General features: G+C 38.0%; 1 protein-coding gene across 3 annotated transcripts in view; it reads left to right on the top strand.

Annotated features, from left to right (window-relative positions):
- The first annotated feature begins 549 nt into the window (after positions 1-549).
- Positions 550-13146, top strand: part of LOC143030980 (uncharacterized) — a 63602-nt gene continuing 51005 nt past the window's right edge. For 2 of the 3 annotated variants that reach the window (XM_076194289.1, XM_076194287.1), the window contains exon 1: positions 554-878. Coding sequence is in view for 1 of the 3 variants with exons in the window: in XM_076194290.1 (XP_076050405.1) it covers positions 5645-6781 (1137 nt within the window). In the remaining 2 variants the exon portion in view is untranslated. Of the gene's footprint in view, positions 879-5540; positions 11858-13146 lie in introns of those variants that run through there. The other variant, XM_076194290.1, reaches the window with a different exon arrangement.

Below are 13146 nucleotides of genomic sequence, written 5' to 3'. Positions count from 1 at the left end.
AAACATATTTTAGTATGCGATCTACGTGCCAACGTGATCTATGTATAACATGGATACTAACACGAAATGTTGATCAATTTACTGCATATCAATAGACGTATGATAAATATGAAATCACGAGTGATAAAATGCAGACTGTGAACATATATATGATTTGATTTAGGTTCCCATAACTTTCCTTAATCCACTGACTCATCTGGCTTCAGTGCTAACCTGTTGATAGCTTTTAGCCACTCACTACGGCTATTTCCACTTAGTGGCAACATACAGAACTTCAAGTGATTGTTCTTCTTTACATTGGAGGTACATCCTATTACTCAGCAACTTTTGGGCATGATGTTAACAGAGCCTGCGACTAAAATCTAACTGAGAGCACCTCTCACATGTGTTGTTGCTTTCCACCAATCAAATATGGAGGCCTGGTTGCCAAGGTCGGGGACCCGGATATCCGACCGCGAGAATATGCACTTATTTCTTACCCTAACTGACTATAAAGAGTTTCGTTTGTGTTTTGTTTCTTTCGTTCATACTCCGAACGCGAGAATAATCTCATCCTACATGTTTTTGTTTTGTTTCCTACGTTTATATTCCGCCCGAGGGCCTCCTTCATCTTTTCTCTTGCTTTCCATATTTTGTGTAGTGTCTCCTGTTTAACATCTATCTTTGCTTTCTCGAATAAGAATTTCCCTGCCGTCAATTCATTATTGCCACCATCTACTTATGTTTCACTCCATTATTCTTCAGGCTCCTGGCAATGTTTATTTACATATGACGTCATAGACAGCGACGCCATGAGTTGCTCTCTTTCATCTATGTGAAGAGGGTGATTTCGTGGCTCTGTGTTGTACAGGCTACAAAAGTGTACATTTCTTGAATTCGTAAGTTAAATCATATATTGGTGAAGTAGCTGAGTGAATGCGTTGTGAATATACTTTTGACATTTGCTACACTTCACTTACCGTTTGGTAGTGTAATTGGCATTCTGAACAGGGGTAACCTAATCAGTAAATGTGCAAGTATTTATCAAGTTGTTTGCCAGCTTGGCACCCGCAATTACCTATATAGTCGGTTAGCTCATATCATTCTGCATATTGTTAACCCCAGATATAAGTACTACAAACTAATAGTAGTGTCAATACCTATTTAAGAAAAATTGAGATGAGTGGACACCTTTAATTATATTTACCAAGGCCAAGGGGATAGGTTAGGTCAGGTCAGGTCTCAGTGTTGCTATTCTTAACTCTATCTCTTATCATTAAGTATTTTAAAACCCATATATAAGTAACAAAAAGTAATTGTAATGTTGGTAGTGATTTTTAGAAAATTGAGTCTGGCAAATATTTTGGTATGTTATAGTATGAAGTCATTCACTAGTCTCACAGCTGCAAACTTTAACCTTATTGTTGGCCAGCACTTATCATTGTGAGTATTGTGAGCTCCATTTATAACCACTATATTCACTGTTTCCTCATTCAGTTTGTTCCAGATATCTACCACTCTGTGTGGGAAGCTTTTTTTTTTTTTTCTAGATTTCTTCGGTAACTACCCTTTTTATTTTTTTTTGTGTGTCATCTTGTTTTTCTTTTATCACACTTTAGTAAATCATCTCTATCAAGGACTTCCATCCCTTTATTAATTCTGTAGGTGGTCAGTAGATCTCCTCTTTCTCTTCTTTGTTCTAGGGTTGGTACCATATTTTTTGGACCATAAGGTGTATGCAAAATCCTTAAAATCGGCCAAAATCGGGTTGTGCGTTTTATAGTGAGGTGTGCCTTATGTGTAGCTTCAGTGCAAAAAAATGCCTCGGACAGTGACGTACTATTTTGACACATTGCGTAGCTAGCCTGCTGACGAAGACAGTGCATAGGCCAAAAGTTACAACCAAGTTATAACCAAGATGTATGTATTTTGACAAGAAAATTACGAAAACTTTGACAGTTTTCCAGTCCATGCCACCGCATTCGTTCATGGTATCATGGCTATGACATGATAGCATCCACAACACAGACAGCCATTTTGCATTGGTCTAGTCTCGCTCCATTCAGACCGTATTCATTTGGGTATTTTTTTTAGTTTTGGCCATAGGCGCAATATAGCAATAGAAAATTAATTATCAATTTTGTAATTTAAAATGTATCAATGTAATATGCAATTTTGTGGGCGGAAATGAAAATAAAAAATACCTTGCTACGGCAAATATGCTAATGAACGAAGTCGGTAGCATAGGATCGGGACGCCATCTTGTTGTCTGTCAATTGACGGCCTCGGTACTTCCGACAGTACCTCGTCAGGTACATTTTCTTGAAGGAATGTTATGGAGCGGAGATACATGCATTCCTTCAAGCTGCAAAAACTTTGTATACCCCGCAAGCTGAGAGAGTGGTTGAAAAGCCCACAAACGTCTCTCACGACAACAAAAACGAGGATGAGCTGGATGACATTTAATTTGCAGGTAATGATTTATTAATCACAGGTTAGGTTAGGTTAGACGAATTTATTATCCTTTCATTTCTTCAACGTTGGCATCTATCATAAACATGGCATACCATTTGTCCGACACGACTTTGTTACTTACGAAATCTGTTTTAGCACCTTTTTTGTTTTTTATTTCCGCTCACAAAATTGCATATGTTGATACATTATAATTTACAAAATTGATAATTAATTTTCTATTGCTATATTGTGCCCATGGTCAAAAACTGAAAATTTACCTCCATTTGTAATCTTGTGTTTTTAAGTGAATAGAGAATTCTGGGAATAAAACTGCTAATGTTGGTTTTATTCTCCACAATTCCCATAACGTGTTTATGTTGTTTTTTATGGGTATTGGCAGGACAGACCGTCCATGGAGGTGGTCTGATTTCATTGACCAAAATAGAAAAATATATCTATTTTTGTATTTTTCTTAAATCCCAACCGATTTACCTCATTCAACAACAAAAATGTTCAGTTCTGAATGCACTCACATATGCATGATTATCCAATGACGAGACCAGGTGCGCCTGATGGTCAGGCGCGCCTTATGTTAGGACGGGGAATAGCAAATTACGGGTGCGCCTTATGGTACGAAGTGCCTTATGGTTCGAAAAATACAGTAGTTTGAATTTGTCCAATCTTTGTTCGTATGTAAATTTGGAGAGCGTTGGTGCCATCTTTGTCGTTGCTCTTTCAATTCTTTCTAATTTCTTTATGTTCTTTTTATTACTGGGTGTCCATAGTGTTGCAGCATACTCCAATCTTGGTCTTATCAATGTAACTAATATTTTCTTTACCATTTCTTCAACCAGGTAGTCAAAGGCCAATTTCATTGATCTTAGTAAATTGAAAGATTCTCTGACTATTTTGTTGATATGTTTGACTGGTGCCAGGTCATTGCTGATACATACTCATAGGTCCCTTTCCGAGTTGACTTTTTTAACTTCCTTTGTACCAGTTTTATTATATCCCTATATTCTATTTTTTCTTTTTCCAAATTCCATTATACTACATTTCCTGATGTTGAAATTCACTTCGCACTTTTTGACTCCATTCCCAGACATTATCCAGGTCTTTCTGTAGTGATTCACAGTCTTCGTCTGTACTTTCTTTAGTTGTTTTGTATCATCTGCAAAGAAGTTCATATAACATTCCACACCTTCATCCATGTCATTTATATATATGGCAAACATTATCGGAACCCCAATACAGAACCTTGTGGGACCCCACCTATCATCTCTTCCCAGGTCGAGTTCTTGTCTCTAAGTACCACCCTAATTTTTCTTCCGTTCAAGAAATCTTTCATCCATTCCAATAACATTCCTTGTTATTGGAATGTGTGTGTGTATTTACCTAGTTGTGTTTACCTAGTTGTATTTTACGGGAAGGGGAGCTATGCTCATGGTGTCCCGTCTTCATTTCTCATTTTATCTAAACTATTTTTAAATTCAAGTATTGTTTTGCACACACCACTTTCTCATCTAACTTGTTCCAACTGTCTATTACACTGTGAGGAAAGCTGTTCTTTTTCAGATCTCCTCTATAGCTGTCTTTCTGTGTCCTCTTGTATTTCTATCATCCCATTTGATCAGATTCTCTCTATCAATAATTTCTATGCCTTTCATGATTCTGTAAATAGCTATCAAATCTCCTCTCTTCTTTGCTCTAGTGTCTGTAGTTCAAGTTTTGCTAGTCTCTCTTCATATGATAGTTTTGAGAGTGTTGGTGCCAATTTTGTAATTGCTCTTTGTATTCTTTCAATTTTTTTTTTATACATTTTTTTGTACTTGGTGACCACATCATTGCTGCATATTCCAATCTTGGTCTTATCAGGGTCATTAGGATTTTCTTCACCATTTCTTCATCCAGGTATGTAAATGCCACTTTGATTGTTCTTATTAAATTATAAGTTTCTCCAAGAATCTTATTTATGTTTCTCAGGTGACATATTATTCATAACAATGACTCCCAGGTCCTTCTCATTTCCTACTTTTTTTATTCCTTCTCCCAATTTATATGCTCCTGTTATTCTGTTTTTGCTTTTTCCAAATTCCATTATACTACACTTTTTAGTGTTGAACTCCATCTCCCACTTCCTACTCCATTCCCATACTTTATTTAGATCACTCTGTTGTGACTCACAATCTTCTTCTGTGTTCACTTTTTTTTTTATTAGTTTTGCATTATCAGCAAAGAAGCTCATATAACTTTCAATTTCTTCATCCATATCATTAATATATATAGCAAACATTATTGGGGCCAGAACTGTTCCTTGTGGAACACCGCTTATCACTTCATCCCATTTTGAGTGTTTGTCTTTTATCACTACTCTCATTTTTCTTTCTCGCATTATACATTGTCTTCTTGCTATTTCCACATTTACTGGGATTGTACCTTTGATAGCAGTTCCTTCCTGATTACATCATGATTGTTGAGATTGTTTTAGTAGGTATGTCCAGTATTCTTTTTTATTAGACAAACTGGTACTTTACTTAATGTGACAAGAAAAAATATGGAAATTTCACCTACAATTTAATTTATTACATTATTCAGAAATAATAACACAGGTACACCATTTACCAGTGTATCTGAAAGGATGTGACTTGCATTACTTATTTGAGTCTGATGAGATGAACTGAATAAACCCCCATAGAGTTTGTCATATTTAGATTCTGGTCTTGTGAGCTCAGACATGGAATATTCTGGAATTATGTTAAAACATGACTACTTTGGCAATCTGGGCTGTTTCCCACTTCCAAATCTCATGACATGATGAAGAAGCCAGAGCAAAATTTTAGTCATTCCAGTTGTGGTGGTGTGAGTATGCTTGTAGCTATTGGATGGTTTTCAGCATATTTCTAATGTAAAGGTAGAATGCAGTATGTAATAGTACCATATCTGTTAGTATTCATATTTTATGTTACATTATGGTACAAAGGGTCTGTTTAGGTACAAAGAGACTTGAATATCAAATGGTTTGTGTACACAACACTCACAATCCTATTACAGTGTATTATGCAATTTCAAAGAGTTAGATGTTAATCTTATGATTATATATTTTCCAGGAAGAGGGTAACTATCACCATTCCTTTGGAAGAGCTGTCCAGAGAATCCATATGTGTCACGTAATGAAGAGGATCTGGTGTGACATCTATGGCACAGCTATATCATGAATCATGTAAGACATCACATGATGACCCACAGAGGAGAGAAGCGTTTCCAGTGTTGCCTGTGTGATTCTGCTTTCTCAAAAAAGTGTGATCTCACAAAACATATGAGGACCCACACAGGTGAGAAGCCTTTCCAATGTGACCTGTGTGGTTCTGCTTTCTCACAAAAGGGTGATCTCACAAAGCATATGAGGACCCACACAGGAGAAAAGCCTTTCCAATGTGACCTGTGTGGTTCTGCTTTCTCACAAAAGCATTATCTTACAATGCATATGAGGACCCACACAGGAGAGTATTTCCAGTGTGACCTGTGTGATTCTGCATTCTTAGAAAAGAAATCTCTAACACAGCATATGAGGACCCACACAGGAGAAAAGCCTTTCCAGTGTGACCTGTGTGATTCTGCTTTTTCACAAAAGGGTGATCTCACAAGGCATATGAGGACCCACACAGGAGAGAAGCCTTTCAAGTGTAAACTGTGTGAGTCTGCTTTCTTAGTAAAGGGTGATCTCACAAGGCATAGGAGGACCCACACAGGAAAGAAGCCTTTCCAGTGTAACCTTTGTGGTTCTGCTTTCTCACGAAAGGGTTGTCTTGTAAGTCATATGAGGACCCACACAGGAGAAAAGCCTTTTCAGTGTGACTTGTGCAAATCTACTTTCTCAGAAAAGAATTCTCTAATAAAGCATATGAGGACCCACACAGGAGAAAAGCCTTTCCAGTGTGACCTGTGTGATTCTGTTTTCTCTGTAAAGGGTGGTTTCACAAGGCATATGAGGACCCACACAGGAGAGAAGTCTTTCCAGTGTGACTTGTGTGATTTTGCTTTCTCACATAAGAGTGCTCTCAGAAAGCATATGAGGACCCACACAGGAGAGAAGCCATTCATGTGTGACCTGTGCGATTCTACTTTCTCACAAAAGAGTACTCTCACAAAGCATATGAGGACCCACACAGGAGAGAAGCCTTTCCAGTGTGACCTGTGTGATTCTGCTTTCTCAGTAAAGGATAGTCTCACAGGGCATATGAGGACCCACACAGGAGAGAAGCCTTTCCAATGTGACCTGTGCAATGCAGCTTACTCAAGTAAGATTTATCTCACAAAGCATATGAGGAGCCACATAGAAGTTTTCTAGTGTGACCTGTGTGACTGCCTTTTCACAAAAGAGTTATCCCACACAGCATATGAAGACTCCCACATGAGAGAAGCTTTTTCAGTGTGATCTCTTTAACTCTGGTTTTTCACATAAGACTTCTCTCACAAAGGTATATGAGGATAGACATTGGAGAGAAGCCATTCCTGTATGATTTGTATGATGAAAAGATCACACTTCCGATGGCTTGGATTAAGCCAGCAGAAAGGCAATTACAAAAGCGATGCCTACACACTTAGAGTCCAGCATGGCATTCCCTTTGTTTTACCTGTATAGAGGGATTAGGGAGAAATGCCAATGTTGCTGTACTGGGAGACCTTAATGCTAGGGTAGGAAATGAACCAATAGACAGAGTGATTGAGAAGTATGGAGTTCCAAGAAGAGGGTGGTGGATGAAAGGGTGGTAGATAGAGTGTTAATTGACTATATAGTGGTAACCAAGAGTAGAGTAGGAAGAGTTAAGGATGTACATGTTCTAAGGGGAGAGAGTGGGGGAATATCAGATCACTTTTTGGTGGAAGGTAAGTTGAGAGTGGAAAGTAGGTGGGGAAAGAGGAAAAGGGCAGAAGGTAGGGAGGTACTTAGGGTGAACTGCTTAAATGAGAAAGAAAAGAAGAAGGAGTACAAGAAGAAGCTGAGAGAGGAGTTGGAAGAAGTGAAGGATAGAGTAGAATTAGGAGTGGAGGAATGGTGATGGTTCAAGGAGGGAGTCATAAGGTGTGCAAAGGTGGTGTGTAGAACAAGGAGGATGGGAGGCAATAGAAAGAAGGGTAGTGAGTGGTGGGATGAGGAGGGAAAGAAGAGAAGAAATAGGCTTTCATAGATTGGTTACAAATTAGGATGAGGAATGATATGAGAGGTACAAAGAAAAGAGATGAGAAGTAAAGCATAAGATAAAGGAGGCAAAGAGGAGAGCAGATGTGAAATGGGGTAAGAGTATGACAGAAAATATTGAAAGTAATAAAAAATGTTTTGGAAAGAAATTAAAAGAGGAAGAGGAGGCAAATCAAGTAGAGAAGAAAAGATAAAAGATGCGGATGGAGAGATGATAATGAAAGAGGAGGCAGTGAGAGGAAGGTGGGCAGAGTATTTTAGGGAGTTGCTAAATGTGAAGGAGGATAGGGAGGGAAAGGTAGTTGCAGTGGGAAGCACTAAGAAAATGACCATGATGAGTGAGGAAAATGGAGGAGAAATAAGGAAAGATGAAGTGAAGGCAGCTGTTAAGATGATGAGAGCAGGTAAGGCACCTGGGTTGGATGGATGCCATGCAGAATGTCTGAAAAAAGGAGGTACAGTGATGGTGGACTGGCTGGTAATGCATCTAGGTTGGATGGGCGTCATGCAGAATGTCTAAAAAAAAAGAAGGTACAATGATGATGCAATGGCATGTGAGGTTATTTAATGTCTATTTAAGAGAGGGTAGAGTGCCAGAGGACTGGAGGAGTGCCTGTATAGTTCCACTCAACAAGGGAAAGGGGGACAAGTGTGAGTGTAGAGGTTTTAGAAGAATCAGCTTCTTAAGTGAAGTTGGGAAGGCCTATAGCTGATTGAGAGGATTAGGAGAGGAACAGAGGGAGTAATTGGTGATGAACATTGTGGGTTTAGGACAGGTATGGGTTGTGTAGATCAGATTTTTGTGGTAAGACAGATATGTGAGAAAGCTATAGGAACAGATAAGGATGTATTTTGGGCTTTTATGGATCTGGAATAGGCTTATGGGAGGGAAGACAGGAAGGCACTGTGGGAGGTTTTACAGGTATATGGGATAGGAAGAAAGCTGTTAAAAGCAGTCAGTTAGGATTAGAAATGGAGAGAGTGGTTTGAGGTAAAGGTGGGACTTCATCAAGGATGTGTTATGTTGCCCTGGCTGTTCAATTTATACATGGATTAGGTGGTGCAAGAGGTGAACGCAAGGGTAGTGGGTGAGGGATTGGAGATGGTTAAAGAAAATGGAGAAAAATGGGAAATAAGTCAGTTGTTGTTTACTGATGACACTGCTTGTGGCAGGATCAGAGGGATTGAAGAAATTAGTGACAGTTTGGGAAGATGTGCAAAAGAAGATGAAGATAAATGTGGGTAAAAGGTGATGAGATGTACAAGGGGAGAGAGTGGCAGCAGGCTGGAAGTGAGTATTAAGGTAGGGAGACTGGAGAAAGTGGATAGTTCTAGATACTTGGGTGTGAATGTAGTTGGAAAGGGAGGAGTGAGGGTGTAGGTGGAGAGAAGCAAATAAATGCCTAGGGGGATTAAAAAGTGTAATGAGAAATAGACATTTGGGAATGGATGCTAAAAGGAGATTGTATGATGGAGTGATTGTGCTGACAGCACTGTACAGGGCAGAAACATGGGACATAAGAGAGGAAGAGAGAAGGAATTTGAATGAGTTTGAAATGAAATGCCTAAGAAGTATAAGGGTTACTAGGCTAAATAGTACGAGAAATGAGGAGGAGAACAGTGGTGGAAAGGGAGTTTGGAGATAGGGTTGATGAAAGAGTATTGGGATGGATTGGACACATGGAGAGAATGATTGAGGAAAGATTAATAAAAGAGGTGTGGAAGGCAGAGGTAGAAGGAGTGAACATGAGAGGGCAACCTAGGATGAGATGGATGGATGGGGTAAAAGGGGCATTGGGGAAGAGGTGAATGTCTGTTGAGGAAGGACAGAACTGGTTCAGAAACCTTCATAGTAGACTGAAGTTTGGCATATGTTCCAAGTTTGTATGATGGGTATTCAGAATGTAAAATCAGTAATTCACCAAGTAAAATTTGTATTCTGTAAATAAAAAATGGAGGTTTATGGTTTGCTCATTTTATTTAGTTTGTCATATCAGAACAATACCAAATTTTTAGGTAAGTATTTTGAATTCATCACATTGCTCCAGTAGGAAGTCCTATGCAGTTTCACAGTTTGGATGCAATATGTAGCACAGTAATGCTTCATACACTCACCATATGTTAGATCAACCTTCTTTGGCACCCCAACACCTGTTTTGACTTTGCAATAAGATATAGCCCATTGCACCTCTATTTTTCTTTCTTTTTTCTGCTTTCTACATGAAATTTCATTGAAATGAAGTGCAGCAAGTAGTAGTCTGAAAATGGAAAATTGATAATGATAATTTTCAATCACCATGCATACATTTTACCATTCTCAATATGAATTCACCCCCCTTGTGCCTGAATTACCATATTGAAATTACATCAAGATATGTTTGAAGTTAAATCATGTGTACTTGGCTTCCTTTCATTGCTTCTGTGGTAATTGTTACCTATTTGAATAGGCGTCTTCCTTATTATTGGGAATCTTTATTAGTGCCTACCTTTTAGTTCGGGAAACTTTCCCTCAAGTTGTTGTTGTTTACATCTTTTGTATCGGGAGCATTTCCTGAAGCTTTGAACTGCGCCTATCGTAACAAGATACGATTTAAGTCCCCTCCTCTTTTATTCACTTGTTAAATATCCTTTTATATAATAAATATTGGTTTAATCAATCGGGGATTGAATTTTTGAGAATTTACTTAAAAAGTCAATATTAACCCGTGGCCTTTTTAGCATTACGAATTCGTAAGAGACGCGCCGAATACGCCGTCTGCGCTAACTGTTGTCAAAGACTAGCCAGAGCTCTGGTACCTCATGGACGTCATGACTAGAAACGTCAAGGTAAGAGACCTACGTCTTCGAAAGTTCAACCACTCAAAGGTATTAATCTTCTTATTTCAAATACCACTGTTTGAGAACCCAACCAGGTTGAAAACTGTGACCGGTAAGTTCTCTAATGTTAATGAATTTGTTAAACCATAATTTTTATACTTCATTAAAAAAAGTCCTGAGACTTGGGAGCAAAGAAGCACAGTACATTGTGATAAGATTCCAGCCCTGATGTTTGTTTCGTTGAATCACTGTTGCAACTTGGGGTGACACAGTAAACGATTTTCGAACTAAATACTTTATATTACCTTGCTAACACATGAAATATGACAGATCACTTATCAAATTGGCAGCACGGCACGGCATTTTATAATGCATACACATGGCAAGCATCAGGATGTAAACAGCAAGCTTGACATCACAGCTTTATGGGAAAAGCCAAAAGTAGGCAAAGGAAAAGTTCATATACTACTGATATTGTGATAGTCCTTTTTTTTCTTATTACATTGCATAAAAACTAGGATCTATTTTTGCATTATTTGATAAAAAAAAATGACTAAGCCATACATCCAGCAAATATTCACCAACTCTTTGAGAACCTTCTTAGTAGACCTTTAAAACCGTTCACTTGTCTGGTTGCTGTTTAAATTTAGTTGTAGCCAGTTGGGTTTGACACATAGTACAGTTTGGTTGGTTTATTTCTAGTTGCGCCCCAGTTTGTAGTTGTCCCATTATTTTTTCCTAGGCCCCTCTTTTATTTCTCCCTATTCAACAGCTTGGGTCTGTCCTTCTAATTATTAATGTTGATATTAGATTAGTTAGGAGTTTCACCTGGTAGCTCCCCATGATCTCTGTGATGTCTATCTCTTTTTTTTTTTTTTTTTTTTTTTTTTTTTTTTTTTTTAGCTCTCTATAATGGTCTCAGCCAATGGAGGAGAACTGGAGCCTCTGTACCTGTGGACACTATTTTCACTACAATCTGTGTTATGCAGCTTTCTCACAAAAGGAGTCTCACAAAGCATATGAGGACCCACACAGGTCTCAAAAATGTGACCTAGTGGCTCACACTGGTGATGAGAATCCATTCCAGTATTTGTTCAGTCAAGTGAAATAAAACAAAACAAGAAGCATCTTATCAATTTCGCCCTCTCAAATAGTCCTTGTTGGTCCTGAAAAGTGTGAATACTCGATGCAACTCAATTTTTTTTTTTTTCCCTAATGTATCAAATTCTGTCTGGGATCGTGAAAAAATCAATAACTGTTATTCTAAGGTTTGATTCCTAAATATAATCTTGTATATGTCCAACCATTAATGTAATTCAAACTTGTAGTATCATAAATATTTATTGTATCTTTAAAAACAGAAATACCAGAAGATGTCTTTTTAGAGACAAAATGTCGTGTAATAAAAGGGAGAATTATAAGGAATTGGTTTATGCCCACCCTATCCAAGGGAAGAATATAATTAGAAAAATAGAAAACACAAAAAAGAAAATTAACAACTTACAGAATGCTGTCGTATTCAAACATGTTTAAAAGATAACCTGTTCCCAAAATACACTGATATACATATGTATATATATATATATATGATATATATACATATATGTAATATGTATATATATATATAAAATATATATATGTATATATATATATAATTATATATATATGTATATATATATAATATATATATATAATATATATACATAATATATATAATATATATATATATATAATATATAGATATATATATATATATTACATAATATATATAATATATACAGTATAATTTTTATGACAGTTGTATGCAGGATTCGAACCCACTGAACTCGGCCATCCGTAGATTACCGTAACAGAGCCTTAGACCACTACACCACAGAAGCTATAAAATCCTTGAAACCTGGAATCGAACTGAATCCCGAAGGAGGGAAGATCACTTATTTCGGCGATCCGAATTCCTGTTTTACTCAAGGACCAGCTCACCAGTGGTAAGGGGTAAGGACTGGAACGAATCCCTTTCACGCTTATCGTCATTGTAACTACAAGAGAAATTCGCTAGTAGCAGCGTCATCAATCCGATAATTCTTATGACAGTTGCATGCAGGATTCGAACCCACTGCACTCGGCCATCCGTAGATTATCGTAACAGAGCCTTAGACCACTACACCACAGAAGCTATAAAATCCTTGAAACCTGGAATCGAACTGATTCCCGAGGGAAGGAAGATCACTTATTTCGGCGATCCGAATTCCTGTTTTAGTCAAGGACCAGCTCACCAGTGGTAAGGGGTAAGGACCGGAACGAATCCCTTTCACGCTTATCGTCATTGTAACTACAAGAGAAATTCGCTAATAGCAGCGTCATCAATCCGATAATTTTTATGACAGTTGCATGCAGGATTCGAACCCACTGCACTCGGCCATCCGAGTGCAGTGGGTTCTACGGATGGTCGAGTGCAGAGAGGGAACCCGTCAAGGTATGTGAGGAAGGGTCATCATACCTCGGTGAGTCAGGTCGAGGGATCAATAAACGCTTAAGTGAGCACAAAAACGATCTCAGAGCACATAGAACATCTCACTTCCTGGTTCGTCACCTGGACAAATGTGAACATTTACCTGATTGGAACAACACAGAAATTCTACACGAGGGTTTTGAAAAGAAAATGAGAAAAACTGTGGAAGCTGCACATATCGCCACCA

Source organism: Oratosquilla oratoria, chromosome 12, assembly GCF_046742065.1.
Source record: "Oratosquilla oratoria isolate Oo_2021 chromosome 12, ASM4674206v1, whole genome shotgun sequence".
NCBI classification, from domain to species: domain Eukaryota; kingdom Metazoa; phylum Arthropoda; class Malacostraca; order Stomatopoda; family Squillidae; genus Oratosquilla; species Oratosquilla oratoria.
This window is presented reverse-complemented; position numbering and strand designations above follow the sequence as displayed.